The 15966-nt window shown below is 46.2% G+C and overlaps 1 protein-coding gene across 2 annotated transcripts in view; it reads left to right on the top strand.

The window, feature by feature from the left end:
* The window catches only part of slco2b1 (solute carrier organic anion transporter family, member 2B1), an 87910-nt gene that overhangs the window by 58397 nt on the left and 13547 nt on the right, over nucleotides 1–15966 (top strand). For both annotated transcript variants that reach the window (XM_041198556.1, XM_041198557.1), the window contains exons 8-12: nucleotides 118–248; nucleotides 5003–5108; nucleotides 7143–7307; nucleotides 8088–8292; nucleotides 14945–15095. In XM_041198556.1, coding sequence (XP_041054490.1) covers nucleotides 118–248; nucleotides 5003–5108; nucleotides 7143–7307; nucleotides 8088–8292; nucleotides 14945–15095 — 758 coding nt within the window. The remainder of the gene's footprint in view (nucleotides 1–117; nucleotides 249–5002; nucleotides 5109–7142; nucleotides 7308–8087; nucleotides 8293–14944; nucleotides 15096–15966) is intronic.

The raw sequence follows: 15966 nt of genomic DNA, 5'->3' as shown, positions 1-15966 counted from the left end.
TGACCCTTGATCGGTCAGCTGACCCGTGGAACTGCCTTTTGTTTTTTGGCGTTCTGATTTGTACTTTGTGGTTTTACTTGACCTTTGGATATTTAGTTTTTCTTTCCCCTGTTGCAGATGAGATCGGCTTGCAGTTCGGAGACCCACGTTGGGTGGGAGCCTGGTGGCTAGGATTCCTCATTGCAGCCAGTGCCGTTGCAGTGGTCTCTATCCCATACTTCTTCTTCCCAAGGGAAATGCCCAAGGAGGTAGGTCCATAGGCGGACGTGCCAATCTGAAGGAATATGGATCAGGCAGAGGCCATTCAGCCCCTTGAATTGCCCACCAGTTCACGGGATCCTGGCTGATCTGCATTTTATCGCATTCAGCCCGTCTTGACTCCATATCCTCTGTTACACTACTGGCTAGCCAAAAGCCAGCCAGTCAGTCAATAAAGCTGATCTCAGAACTAAAGATGATTAGTTGCACAAGCATCTATTGCTTTTTGTGGGAGAGAGTTGCACACTTTCACCGCATTTGGCCTGAAAAAAATCTGCTTCTTAATTTCACCTTGTCCTAGATCTCCCCTACCAGCAGAAAGAAGTTTCTCTCTATCTACCCTATCAATTCCTTTCTGGATTGATGTGTCAGCTGTGGCTGCACTCTTCCCTCCCAGTCACATTCGGGTTCAAGCCCTGTTGTAATATGTTTTTAAGGGGTAGCAGCATGACATCACTAGAAGGGAAGTGTGTCATGTGATCCAGTCTTAATGTCACTTTTGCTTTTGAGCAGAGCATGAACACACAGCTCTGCTGCTGATGTCTTCAAGCTTTCTACCTTTGTATAAATGTTCCCATCTTCCTAGCCTAAATAAATGAACCCACAACTTGTTTATCCAGTCCCTTATGAGCGATTGGTGCCTTTTATATCATTATAACAACACAACAAGTCCCACTCCAAAACTTGAGCATAAAAATCAAGGCTAAAGCTCCAGTGGAGTACTGAGGCCATGCTGTTCCATCAGAGGTGCTGTCTTTTGGATGAGATGTTAGAACCTGCTCAGGTGGAGGTAAAAGATCCTATGACGCTGTTTTGAAGAAGAGCAAGGGAGTTCTCCCTGGCATCCTTGCTGATATTTAACGTTCAATCAACATCACAAAAACAGATTACCTGACAGTGACCACACTGCTGTTTTGTGGGAGCTTGCTGTGCACAAATTAGCTGCTGGGTTGCCTACATCACAACAGTGGCTTCACCCCAGAAGAACTTCATTCGCTGTAAAGATCTTTGAGACATCTGGTAGTCGCGAGAAGCGTTATATAAATGCAAGTCTGTCTTTCTCAAACAGCTCAATCGTCTTATCCTTCTACGTTCAAAGGGATGCTGAGGTAATTGATGTAATCTTGCCTCGTAATCTAACCCTCCAAACCAAAGTAACGTTCTATTGAATCTGCTCCACACTCCTTCCAGAGCCAATGGTTGGGATTGTCCTCTCCCATCGTAGCGGGACCCACCGGTTGAGGGTGGGGGGGTGGTATCCACTGACTTTTGGCAGGACCGGAAAATCCCGGCCAATATATCACTTCTCCGATATGGTGCCCAGAACTGTAGACAGTACCAAAGAATGGCCTGCCTCAATGATTGGCATCGTGTGGCATTAATTTTTTAAGTTGGTTACAATGAGAGATGTCACCGTTTCAGGATAGCACTCGGTGAGATAAAGTGGGTAGGTAGGAATTACTTCCATTAGCGTAGAGGCCAGTAGCTGGTGGGCATAGATTTGAAGTAATTGGCGGAAGGATTAGTGGGAGCTTGAGTAATATTTTCACCCTGATGGTGGTGGGGGATCTGGAACTCACTGTCTGAAAGGGCGGTAGAGGCAGAACTCTCGCAGTATTTAAAAAAAATAACTTGGATATGCACTTGAGGATTGTTACCTACAGGGCTACAGACCACGACCTGGAAGAGGGAGGGATTAGGCTTTATAGCTCTTTTTCATAGTCCAAATGGCCTCCTTCTGTGCTGTAAACTTTTCTATGCTTTTATCGATCACAGTAAAACCACACTGAGACACGTCATGAATCCTCATCGGTTGTATCGGTAACATCAAAGTCTGGAGCCCATAGTGAGATTTTCATAGAGATATATGAAAATGACATACAGAAATAGGCCCACAGGCCCATCAAACCCATCCCACACAGGTACCATGATGATATGCACACTCCCCACCCAATCTCAGAGCTATATGATCCCCAAGAAATATCAAAAAACCAGAGTGCAGTCGCCTTTCCTGCCTGTCCCCCATAACTCTTGAATCCTTCGATGACCAGAAATCTATCTAACTCAGCGTTAAGTGTATTCAGTGACCCAGCCTCCACTGCTCACTGGGGGAGAGAGTTCCACAGACCAACGACCGTCGGAAAGAAGAAATTCCTCCTCGTTTCCAACTTAAACGGGAGACCCCTTATTTTCCCCTAGTTCGAAATTGCCCCACAAGGGGAAGCATCCTTTCCACCCTGTCAAACCCCCTCAGAATCTTACACATTTCAATACGAACACCTCTCATTCTTCTAAACGCCAATGAGTATAGGCCCAGCCCGCTCAACCTTTCCTCGGAAGGCAACCCCTTCAACCCAGGAATCAGCCGAGCGGACCTGCTGTGAACTGCTTCCAAAGCCAATCCATCCCTCCTTAAATAGGGAGACTAAAGGTTTCACCAATTCCTTGTACAGTTGTAACAAGATTTCCCTACTTTTATGCTCCATCCCCCTTGCAACAAAAGTCAGCATTCGGTTTACCTTCCTAATCACTTGCTGCGCCTGCATGCTAACGTTTTGTGATTCATGTACAAGGACACCCGGATCCCTCTGCACTTGCAGCATTCTGCAGTCTCTCTCTCCATTTTATTAATATTTAGCTTTCGTATTCTTCTCGCCGAAGCTTATAGCCTCAACCTTCTTATATTGTTCTCCACCTGCCCAATTTTTGTCATCCTCCATCCTTTGCGGGCACTTTGGGTGGGATTTTCGGGTCCCCACCCACCATGGGAATCATCACGGGCGGGACAGAAATTTGACAGACCAGCAAAAGGTCCATTGATTTCAGGTGGGAATTTCCAGTCCCGCGGTGGGCGGGAGCAGAAAATCCCGCCCTTCGTGTCCTCCTCGCAACTTGTTTCCCTTTCAATCTTTGCATCAGCAGCAAATTTGGCTACAATACAGTGACTTTATTCAGCTTGATCCAAGTGATTAATATAGATAGTAAATAGTTGGAGCCACAGCACTGATCCTTTTGGCACTCCACGGGCTATATTTTGCCAACATGATAGTAACCCATTTACCCCGACTTTGTTTTCTGTTAGTTAACTAATCTTCTACCTATGCTAATAATATATTACCCCGAACACCATGGATTCTTATCCTGTGCAGCAAAATTGTATGATCTCTTGATTTTTGGATAAGACCCAGATAATCTTTGTCCTGGCAGATCCTGCAGAAAGTTTATTGTTAACCACAATCTAAGTGTTCTGAGAACAGGAAGAACTCTGACTGTTACCTCAAGCAGCATTGATTCCCCAACAGCTTGTACTTTTAACAGCATTTCTGACACAGTGAAACTTTCCATGGCAATTGACTGGAGGGCTAACAAATAAAATTTGACATTGAGTCACCTAATAAGATATTATAAGAAACATATAAGATCCTGGGGTGGGGGGGGCGGGGGGGGCGTGTCTGGATGGGGTGGATGTGGAGGAGATGTTTACTCCTGTGGGAGAATCTAGAACGAGGGGTCACTGATTAAAAACAAGGGGTCGGCCATTTAAAACAAAGACAAGGTGGAATTTTTTCTCTCAGAGGATCGTGAGTCTTTGCAACTCTCTTCCTGCAAAGGCAGAGGAAGCAGAGTCTTTGAATATTTTTAAGATAGAAGTGGATAGGCTCTTGGTAAGCAAGGGGGTGGTAGGTTATCGGGGGCAGGTGGGATGCAGATTTCTGGTTACCATCACGTCAGCCATGATCTTATTAAATGGCGGAGCAGGCTTGAGGGGCTGAATGGCCTCCTCCTGCTCCTTGTTGATATGTTTGTATTAGGCAGATGCTAAAAGCTTAGTCAAAGAGGTAGGTTTCAAAGAGCGCCTTAAAGGAGAGAGAGGTGGAGAGGGTTAGAGAGGTAATTCCAGTGCTTATGACTTATTTACTTTTATTCATTTGTGGGATATGTATGTCGCTGGCTAGGTCAGCATTTATTGCCCATCCCTAATTGCCCTTAAGAAGATGATAGTGAGCTGCCCTCTGGAACTGCTGCAGTCCATGTGGTGTAGGTACTCCCCCCATGCTGTTAGGGAGGGAGTTCCAGGATTTTGACCCAGCGACAGTGAATGAACAGTGATATATTTCCAAGTCAGGATGTGTGTGGCTTGGGGGGGGGATCTTCCAGGCTGTGGTGTTCCCATATGTCTGCTGTCCTTGTACCTACACCACATGGACTGCAGCGGTTCAAGAAGGCAGCCCGCCACCACCTTCTCAAGGGCAACTAGGGATGGGTAATTAACGCTGACCCAGCCAGCAAAGTCCACAACTCATGAATGAATTTTAAAAACGTTCCTATCAGCTAATACTTCTAAATTTGAGAAGTGGTTGAGAGGAGGCTTGGTTGAACTTGCTCTCAATTTTTCATTCTCAACGTGTGAGCTTTACTGGCTAGGCCAGCGTTTATTGCCCATCCCTAATTGCCCCTTGAGAAGGTGGTGGTGAGCTGCCTTCTTGAACCGTTGCAGTCCGTATGGTATAGGTATACCCACAGTGCTGTTAGGGAGGGAGTTCCAGGATTTTGACCCAGTGACAGAGAAGGAACATCGATATATTTCCAAGTCAGGATGGTGAGAGACTTTGCGGGGAACTTGCAGATACTGGTGTTCCTATGCGTCTGCCGCCCTTGCCCTTCCAGGTGGTAGAGGACACAGGTTTGGAAAGTGCTGCAAAATGTCCGTCGAAGTGACGCTTAATCTCTCTTTTTTACCCAGGACTCCGGGGATCCTGAAGGTGAAAACAAACCCAAAAAACAGTTGGACAAATTAGAATCCAAAGACGATACAACACAAGATCTGTCGTTGCTTCAGTTTATTAAGAGTACGTTTCTAAGCACTTCCTACTCGCTTGTTGGGTATCGACCGTCGAATCTCATATCACAGAAGCAAGCTATTTGTCCCACTGCCCCTCTGTTGGCTCTTTGAAGGAGCTGTCCACATCCTTCACAGGAGCCTATATAAGCAAGTGGAATTTGACAGTGAACCACATAAGGAGGTATTAGGGCAGATGTCCAAAAGCTTGACTATGGTGCATCTAAAGGAGGAAAGCAAGGAGGTTTAAGGAGGGAATTCCAGATCTTGGACCCCAGATCATGACCACCAACGGTGGACTGACTAAAATTGGGGGTGCGCAAGAGGCCGGAATTGGAGGAGCACAGAGATCCAGGAAGGTGGGAGGAGATTGCAGAGGGAGGGAGAGGCCAAAGTCATGGACACGATGATAAGGATTTCTAATTTGAGATGCAGCTTCACCAGGAGGCCATGTAGGTCAGTGAGCACCCACTGCCGGGACCAATAGTCTTTTTATCAGAGGATGCCAGGCTTTCTGCTCTTGCCCCCAAGAAATCGTCAGTGGCAGCTTCAAACTAGATGTTACGAGCCCGCATGAGGTGCCAAGTCAAGAGAGCTCTATCCATGGGAAAACAAGTAGTTGCGCAGGTTTTATTCCTGAAGTGGGCCAACGTGCAATGATTCATAGGAGAGGAATGCGAGAATATTAACTTCCTAAAGGCAAAACCCAAGTGTTTAATCGTTGAAAATTGATGTTGCACTTCTAAGGGATTGGAAGGGTATATCGTTCACCCCAGGGAAGATATTTGAGTTTTTGTTTCGACTGGAGAGTTTAGAGTCACAATGGCACAGGAGGCCATTCAGCCCATTGCTGAATAGTCCAACTTTGAGGGGAGCAGGGCAGGAGAGAAAGGAATGTAGGGGCACATGTTCATAACTCTGTGGAGGTGGCAGGGTGGTTTTTTTTTTAGAATTCATTCTCTGGACCTGCACGCCATTGGTTAGGCCAGCATTTATTGCCCTTGAGATGGTGGTGACGAGCTTCCTTCTTGAACACAACTGAGTGGCTTGCTAGGCCATTTCAGAGGGCAGTTAAGAGTCAATCACATTGCTGTGGATCTGGAGTCATGTGTAGGCCAGGCCGGGTAAGGACAGCAGATTTCCTTCCCTAAAGGACATTAGTGAACCAGCTGTATTTTACAACCATTTGGCAGTTTCATGGTCACCATTACAGGCGCTAGCTTTTTATACTGGATTGATTTAATGAACTGAATTTAAATTCTCCAGCTGCTGTGATGGGATTTGAACCCATCTCTCCATAATTATTAGTCTAGGCCTCTGGATCCCTAGTCCAGTACTATAACCACGAGACTGCCATCACCACTGAGATAGCATTTAAGCTTATGGAGTACTTAGTTTTGTAAATAGAGGCATAGCATTTAAGAACAAGGAAGTCAAGCTAAACATTTACAAGTTCCCTCTAAGATCTCAGCATTGTACACAATTGTGGGTGTGGCACTTTAGGAGGAACGAGCAAGCCTCCAAAGAGGGCACAGAGGAGATTTCCCAAGATAACACCCAGGGTTCAGCAACTTCAGTTATGTGCAGCGATTGCAGAAACCAGGATTGTGCTTCGAGCTAGGAGGTTAAGGTCAAAATTATGAAGGGTCTTGATAGAGCAAGTCAGAGAAATGGTTTCCTTTGCCAAGTGGGTCATTAACCAGAGGCGCCAGATTTAAAATAATTGGCAAAAAGAACGAGAGGGAAAGCTATATTTCTCCACATGGAGGGTGTGTTAAGATCTGGAGCACACCACCTGAAAGGGAAGGAAAATCAAATTCTGTAGGAACCGTCAAAAGGCAATTGGACATGTACCTGAGGAGGATGAGTTTCCAGAGTTATGGGGAACGAGCTGAGATGTGGGACTAATTGGATAGCTCCTTCAAAGAGTCAGCACAGAGATGATGGGCCAAGTAGCCTCTTTCTGTACCTTTTGTCGTTCTATGATTCTACTCTCTGAGTCAGCAATGCTCTGCCCTAAAAGCCCTGTTTCCATTTCCCACAGGTTTTCCTTTTATATTGCTGCGCACTTTAAGGAGCTCAGTTTACCTCCTGGTTGTCTTAGCGCAGGTGTGTATGTCAGCTCTGATGTCTGGATTAACCGTCTTCATTGGCAAGTTTCTGGAGCAACAGTTCACCGTGACTGCCTCATTTGCAAATCTATTGATCGGTGAGAACGCCAAATCAAAAAATGTGCTTCACTCAGCACTCCTCTCTTTTTTGTCTTTCTGATGTTCCAGTGTTGACGTAGACTGGGAGGTGTGGAGGGATTGGTGCGATGCTTTTACAATCTCAAGTTGGCCTCCACCTATACCCCACCTTCAGTGACCCATGCGAGTTTAGTTGTTTATTTAGCGCGGGTTTTGTCTGCAATGCCAACATCCCAAGAATGAATATATAAGAGATTAGGCTCACTCAATGTCCATGTTTGGGAGCTGTGGTGGATTATCTCGCTCCTGGTGTCAACTATGGCTCAGTAATTCTCTGAGTCAGTAGTCTGTGGGTTCAAGTTCCACTCCAGAGATGAGCACAAATTGCAGGCTGACGCTCCCACTGTGGGAGTGCCGCACTGTTGGAGGTGCCATCTTTCAGATGAGACGTTTGTCTGCCCTCTCGGGTGGAGGTATGAGATCCCATGCCTTCTACAGGGGAGTGTTCCCGAGTGCCAGTCCAATATTTAATCCACGTGGTCAAAATAGATTACCCGGTCATTTACCTCATTGTTGTCAATGGGAGCTCTCTGTACATAAATTGGTTGTTGTGGTTCCACATTATAAAAGTGAATACTGTTAGGGCCAAACTGGAGCCTTGTAGTTGAGACTCACACTGCCAAAACTGGACCCTAAGACTAGTCCAGACAAATGTTTACTCCTGTGCTTTTGTTTGTTGTTAACTAATGTGAATTAATTTGATTATTCTATTTTAACTCTTAAATTTCTTCTAACTCAAGGAGGCATCCAGGTCCCTGGGGCTGTTCTTGGCATCCTGATTGGTGGAGCCATTTTGAGGAAGTTTCAGATAACTCTGAGGGGCTCAGCCTTCATGTGCTTCATGGCCATCTTCGTCGCCATTTGTGCCACCACACCGCTCTTGTTCCTTGGCTGCTCAACACAAGTAGTTGCTGGAATAAACTACAACCACAGTTCCTTGGATAGGTAATGCACATCCCAAGTTGAGATGTTCTTCCCTAAATTTGTCTCACCAATGGCTGATAATTAAAGCCTGCCTTCATTTCTATGGATGCAAGTGTCAGGAGTGTGATGGAATACTCTCCGCTTGGCTGGATGAGCGCAGCTCCAACAACACTCAAGAAGCTTGACAAAGCAGCCTGCTTGATTGGCACCACATCCACAAACATTCACCCCATCCATCACTGACGCACAGTAGCAGCAGTGTGTGCACCATCTACAAGATGCACTGCAGCAACTCACCAAGGCTCCTTAGACAGCACCTTCCAAACCCACGACCTCTACCACCTCAAAGGACAAGGGCAACAAATAAAGGGGAAAAAAATAAAAGCAAAAAACTGCGGATGCTGGAAATCCAAAACAAAAATAAAAATACCTGAAAAAACCCAGCAGATCTGGCAGCATCTGCGGAGAGGAGCACAGTTAACGTTTTGAGCCCGTATGACTCTTCAACAGAACTAAGTAAAATTAGAAAAGAGGTGAAATATAAGCTGGTTTAAGTGGGGGTCGGGGGGTGGTGGTGGGACAGGTAGAGCTGGATAGAGGCCAGTGATAAGTGGAAATAGCCAAAATATGTCATAGATAAAAGGACAAAGAGGTGTTGAAGGTGGTGATATTGAATAAGGAATGTGCTAATTAAGGGTAGAAAGCAGGACAAGCAAGGTACAGATAGAAATACATTTAAAAATAATGGAAATAGGTGGGAAAAAAAAAATCTATATAAATTATTGGAAAAAAAAGGGGTGGATCGGAAACAGGGTGGGGATGGAGGAGAGAGTTCATGATCTAAAATTGTTGAACTCAGTATTCAGTCCGGAAGGCTGTAAAGTGCCTAGTCGGAAGATGAGGTGCTGTTCCTCCAGTTTGCGTTGAGCTTCACTGGAACAATGCAACAGGCCAAGGACGGACATGTGGGCATGAGAGCAGGGTGGAGTATTGAAATGGCAAGCGACAGGGAGGTCTGCGCCATGCTTGCGGACAGACCAAAGGTGTTCTGCAAAGCGATCACCCACTCTAACCTGTCTCTCTCTGAACGTGTTGCACTCCATTCTCTGAGGTCCAACCCTGACATTGTCATCAAACCTGCTAACAAGGCTGGTGCTGTTGTTGTCTGGCGCACTGACCTCTACCTTGCAGAGGCTGAGCGTCAACTCACAGACACTTCCTCCTACCTCTTCCTGGACCATAACCCCCACCACTGAACATCAAGCCATTGTTTTCAGGACTGTCACTGATCTCATCTCCTCTGGAGATCTTCCTTCCACAGCTTCCAACCTCATAGTCTCCCAACCTCGGATGACCCGCTTCTACCTCCTACCCAAAATCCACAAACAGGACTGTCCCAGCAGACCGATCGTGTCAGCCTGTTCCTGCCCCATGGAACTCATTTCTTGCTAACTTGACTCCAATCTCTCTCCCCTTGTCCAGTCCCTTCCCACCTACACCCGTGATTCCTCTGACACCCTACAGTACAGCAATTTCCAGTTCCCTGGCCCCAACCGCTTCCTCTTCACCATGGACGTCCAATCCCTCTACACCTCTATCCCCCACTGGGATGGTCTGATGGCCCTTAGCTTCTTCCTCGAACAGAGGCCCGAACAATCCCCATCCACCACTACTCTCCTCCGTCTGGCTGAACTTGTTCTCACACTGAACAATTTCTCCTTAAAATCCTCTCACTTCCTCCAAATAAAAGGTGTGCCTATGGGTACCCGCATGGGCCCCAGTTATGCCTGTCTCTTTATGGGGTATGTGGAACATTCTTTGCTCCAGTCCTACTCCGGCCCCCTCCCACAACTCTTTCTCCGGTACATCGATGATTACTTCAGTGCCGCTTTATGCTCTCGTTGGACCTGGAAAAATTTATTAATTTTGCTTCCAATTTCCAACCCTCCATCATTTTCACGTGGTCCATCTCTGACACTTCCCTTCCCTTCCTTGACCTCTTTGTCTCAATTTCTGGTGATAGACTGTCCACCAATATTCATTACAAGCCTACCGACTCCGACAGCTACCTCGACTTCAGCTCCTCACACCCCGCTTCCTGTAAGGACTCCATCCCATTCAGTTTCTTCACCTCCGTCGCATCTGTTCTGATGATGCCACTTTCAAAAACCAGTTCCTCTGACATGTCTTCCTTAACTGAGGTTTTCCACCCACGGTGGTTGACAGGGCCCTCAACCGTGTCCGGCCCATCACCTGCACATCCGCCCTCACACCTTCCTCTCCCTCCCAGAACAATGATAAGGTCCCCCTTGTCCTCACTTATCACCTCACCAGCCTCCGCATTCAAAGGATCATCCTCCACCATTTCCGCCAACTCCAGCATGATGCCACCACCAAACACATCTTCCCTTCACTCCCCTGGTGGCATTCCATAGGGATCGTTCCCTCCATGACATCCTGGTCCACTCCTCCATCACCCCCTACACCTCAACCCCCTCCCATGGCACCTTCCCATGCAACCGCAGAAGGTGCAACACCTGCCCCTTTACTTCCCCCCTCCTCACCATCCAAGGGCCCAAACACTCCTTTCAAATGAAACAGCATTTCACTTGCACTTCCCTCAATTTAGTCTACTGCATTCGCTGCTCCCAATGCGGTTTCCTCTACATTGGAAAGACCAAATGCAGACTGGGTGACCGCTTTGCAGAACACCTTCAGTCTGTCCGCAGGCATTACCCAGACCTTCCTGTCGTTTGCCATTTCAACACTCCACCCTGCTCTCACGCCCACATGTTCGTCCTTGGCCTGCTGCAATGTTCCAGTGAAGCTCAACGCAAACTGGAGGAACAGCACCTCATCTTCCGACTAGGCACTTTACAGCCTTCCAGACTGAATATTGAGTTCAACAATTTTAGATCATGAACTCTCTCTTCCATCCCCACCCTCTTTCCGATCCTCTCTTTTTTTTTCCAATAATTTATATAGATTTATCTTTTCCCACCTATTTCCATTATTTTTAAATGTATTTCCATTCATTGTTTTATCTCTACCTTTTAGCTTATTTTGATTCCTTCCCTTCACCCCACCTACCCCCACTAGGGCTATCTGTACCTTGTTTGTCCTGCTTTCTACCCTTAATTAGCACATTCCTCAGATAATATCACCATCTTCAACACCTTTATCCTTTTGTCTATGACAAATAAAGGGGAACACCAGGTTCCCCTCCATATGAATTAGGAGCAGGAGTGGGCCATTCAGCCCCTTCAATTTGCTCCGTCATTTGATAAGATCATGGCTGATCTGATTGTGGCCTCAACTCTACTTTCCAACCTACCCCCAATAACCTTTGACTCACTTATTAATCAAGAATGTATCTAACTCAGCCTTGAATAAATTCAATGACCCAGCCTCCACTGTTCTCTGGGGGAAGAGAATTCTACAGATTAATGACCCTCTGAGAGAAAAAAAAATGATCCTCATCTCCAACTTAAATGGGACACCCCTTATATTTAAACTGTTTCCCTGTTATGGCGTGGCAGATGATGTGTGCCGGGTGGACCAAGTCCACGAGGGAAACTTGGTCGCGCTATCACAACGGTTTTGCAATTTGTATTTATTATGAGATGTCTGCACTGAATTCAGAAGTAATAAGTCCACCAAGGCCTTTAGAGATTTTAAAAATTAAATTAAAATATTTATTAACAAAATAAAGAAGCTTTCAGCACATACATAAGACTATAAATTACTCATTACTATAATAACTCATAAATTTCCTCTTTAGCCTGACCCCCAGTTACACCCCCTTTAAGGCAACGGTCCAAAAGTAGGTTTTTAGATTTAAAACAAACTCAGCAAGTTAACACAATACCCTTGTCAGTGGAATTCCAAATGGCTTTTCCCCAACTTCTGTTTTGTTGCATAGCAGATTTATGCACACATGTTGAAGGCTACTTCACACACTCCTATTAAATCTAATATGGCCTCCTGTCATGCAATCTTTCATTCTCCTTTATATATGTTTCTCTTTCTTTAATATGTAAATTCTATTGTTCCATGTGCTTTTGAAACTGTACCTTCCTCATACTATAATGGTAACATGAAAGTTTTTATATGTTGTCAGTAACCTTTGGGAAAAATGAACACATTCCTTAGACTTGCTCATCTGGCTGACTGTAAATGGATTAGGATCCCTTTGAAATCCAAACTTCCCTTCATTTATCTAAAAATGGAAATTCCCTTCACGCCTTACATGCTAAGCCAGCATCTATGTTTACTCAATAGCTTCTTTTGATGATTTAAAGCTTACAGTCTACTTGACTCCAAATGTAATTAAATCACACACAGACAGACCCAACTATACTTACGCCCATAAACCTACCTTACATTAAAGCAGAAAAATATAATGAAAATTATTATACTTTTATCAGTCCCCTTGTCCTAGTCTCTCCCATAAGGGGAAACATCCGCTTAGCATCCACCTTAGCTTGGACAAGGTGTTCCTTCAGCATTGCCGAGTCAAAAGCCTGGAGCTCCTGACCTGTATCATACCTTTGATTAGGACTGAATTTTCCAGCCCCCTTGTGGGGGGCCGAATGACAGGCAGGGGGATGTAAATTTGGGCACCATGGCAACAGCGCTGTGCCTCTGCAGGTATTTTGCCAATTAATAGCGACTTAAGGGCCTCCTCCTAGTGTGACTCCCTCCTCCCACCCCCCCCCTTTGACAGGGGTGTCCCACAGCAACCTAGCAGCCTTGTGGCTAGGCCACACTGGGAAGTGCCTCCTGTTCGGGCACCCACTGAGGTGTTCCCCCTACTGCACTTCACATCCCCCACCCTTGCCAGCGAGAGCACCGGGAGACCTTGAACTTACCTGAAAGCCTGGGTCCATTGCGTCTCCCCTTCAGGACCCCCTGCAGTCCCAACGCTGGCCACTGCTCCCAGTGGCGCTGTTGGGGCACAAGAACTGTCGACCATTTGAATGGGCAGCGGCTCCTGGAGGTGAGACAACTTCTCTGACAGGGGCAGAAGTCCTACCTTGAGCCAACTGAAGGCCTGATGGCTGTTTAAAAGGCTGTCGGGAAGCTGGGATCCAGCCCCGCGGTGTAAACTCCAGCCTTTAGAGTACAGTCTGCAGTTCTGGTTGCTAATTTAAAAAAAAATGACATAGAGCTACTAGAGAGGGTGCAGAGAAGATTTACGAGGACGATGCCAGAAATGCGTGGGTATGAATATCAGGAAAGGATTGACACGCTGGGGGTCTCTCCTCTTGAAATATGAAGGCTGAGGGATGACCTAAGAGAGGCATTTAAAATGATGAAAGGTTTTGATGGAGTGGAAAGAGAGAGAATATTTCCTCTTGTGGGGAAGAGCATAATGAGAGGTGGTCAATATTAAGATAGTCGCCAAGGAATCCAATAGGGAATCCAGGAGAAACTTCTTTACCCAGAGAGGATGTGGAACTCGCTACCACAGAGAGTGGGTGAAGTGAGTAGTATAGATACATTGAAGAGGAAACTAGACAAATGGATGAGGGAGAAGGGAATAAAGGGTTGCAATGGTAGAGTTAGATGAATACAAGATGGGAGAAGGCTTGAATGGAGCATAATCACCAGCGTGGACTGGTTGGACTGAATGGCCTGTTTCGGTATATCCTATGTAACGTCATTCTATGCAACAGCACTTTGGGACCATCTGCACCTTCACAATACATACATTTAAAGTCAGGGAGAATTTCACAATACAAACTGATACTCAGCAGCGTCCCCTCCACTGGCCACACCCAGCCCCTCCCCTCCCCTCATAACCCCACAGACAGTTTGTCAATGCCTAGACTCACACATGGGGAATGGCTGCTCAGATCAAGTACCAAATGATGACTTATACCGTTTACTGAAAGTTAATTCTTGGGGCGTGAGCATCGCTGGCTCGGCCAGCTTTTATTGCTCATCCCTAGCTGCCCCTTGAGAAGGTGGTGGTGGTGAGCTGCCTCCTTGAACCGCTGCAGTCCATGTGATGTAGGTACATCCACAGCGCTGTTAGGGAGGGAGTTCCAGGATTTTGATCCAGCGACAGTGAAGGAACGGTGAGATATTTCCAAGTCAGGATGGTGAGTGGCTTGGACTTGGTAGTAGGAGTTGAGATTTATTGTTGAGGGAGAGAAAAGGGGGAAATTTAACTTCAAAATCACAAGGAGCCTGGACAGAGTAGAGAGGGAGAAACTGTTCCCATTGGTGGAAGGATCGAGAACCAGAGGGCCCAGATTTAAGGTAATTGGCAAAAGAAGCAATGGTGACATGAGGAGAAACTTTTTCACACAGCGAGTGGTTAGGATCTGGAATGTGCTGCCTGAGAGTGTGGTGGGGGCAGGGTCAATTGAGCTTTTTAAGAGGGAATCAGATCATTACCTGAAGAGGGAAGAATCTGCAGGACTACAGGAAGTGGCATTAGGGGAATTGCTCCTTTAGAGAGCCAGCACAGAGATGACGGACTGAATGGCCTCCTTCTCTGCTGTAACCGCTTTTGTGAATCCACTCGGTGCCTGACCTGGGAGCATTAATCGCGATGGGGGGGGGGGCAAAATACGTTCCCTCACTGATTCATTCAAAGACGTGTTTGAGTCAAAGAGAAGTGATGCTTATATTGTTTAAGACTATTTTTCTCCTTCACTTTCAGTTCTTCAGGCATTGAGCTTGGCTGTAATCAGGGATGTAACTGCAGGGATCAGGCCTACAACCCAGTTTGTACGACTGATGGCATTGAATTCACCTCTCCCTGCCATGCTGGCTGCAAGTCTGCCTTCTTTGAAGCTGATGGGAAAGTTGTGGTAAGTTGGGTTGAGACAATTTTAAGCTAGAAGGCTTAAACCGTGACTGGTATAACTTTCCCTTTTTTTTAATATAATTTATTCTTTTCATGTGATTGGGAGTGGCGGGAAGGGAAAGGCATCGGCAAGGTCAGTGTTTGATGCCCACCCCTAATTGCCCCTGCACTGAGTAGCTTGCTTAGGCCATTTCAGAGGGCAGGTAAGAGTCAACCACATTGCCCTGGGTCTGGAGTCACGTGAAGGCCAGGTAAAGATGGCAGATTTCCTTCCCTCCGTCAAGGACATTAGTGAACCAGATAGGTGTTTTTAATGATAACTTCATGGTCACCATTACTGAGACCAGCTCTCAATGCTGGAATTATTAATTGAATTTGAATTCCACCAGCTGCAGTGGGATTTGAACCTGTGACCTCAAAGCATTAGTCTGGATCTCGGGATTAGTCATCCAGTGACATTACCACCATGTCACCACCTCCCACGATGGTTAGACATCAGCAGCTGTAGCTCAGTGTGCAGCATCCTTGCCTTTGAGGCCAAAGGTTGTGGATTCAAATCTCACTCCAAGGACTTACCTAGAGCAGTACTGAGGGAGTGCTAAAGGTGTTGATCTTTAGATGAGATATTGAACCAAAGCCCTGCACCCCCCCCCCCCCCCCCCCAGTTAGTGACAAATTGGAGGAGAGCAAGGGAATTCTCCCCAGTGTCCTGGGGCCAATATATACCTCTCAGTCAGCTTCACTAAAAACAAATGATCTGGTCATTATCAAGTTGCTGTTTGTGGAAGCTTGCTGTATGTAAATTGGCTGCTGTGTTTCCTACATTGCAACAGTGGCCACACTTCAAAAGTGCAGCCTTGGCAGTAAGGTGCTTT

Source organism: Carcharodon carcharias, chromosome 11, assembly GCF_017639515.1.
Source record: "Carcharodon carcharias isolate sCarCar2 chromosome 11, sCarCar2.pri, whole genome shotgun sequence".
Classification (NCBI taxonomy): Eukaryota; Metazoa; Chordata; class Chondrichthyes; order Lamniformes; family Lamnidae; genus Carcharodon; species Carcharodon carcharias.
Note: the sequence above shows the minus strand (reverse complement) of the source record. Positions and strands in the feature narration are given on the sequence as shown.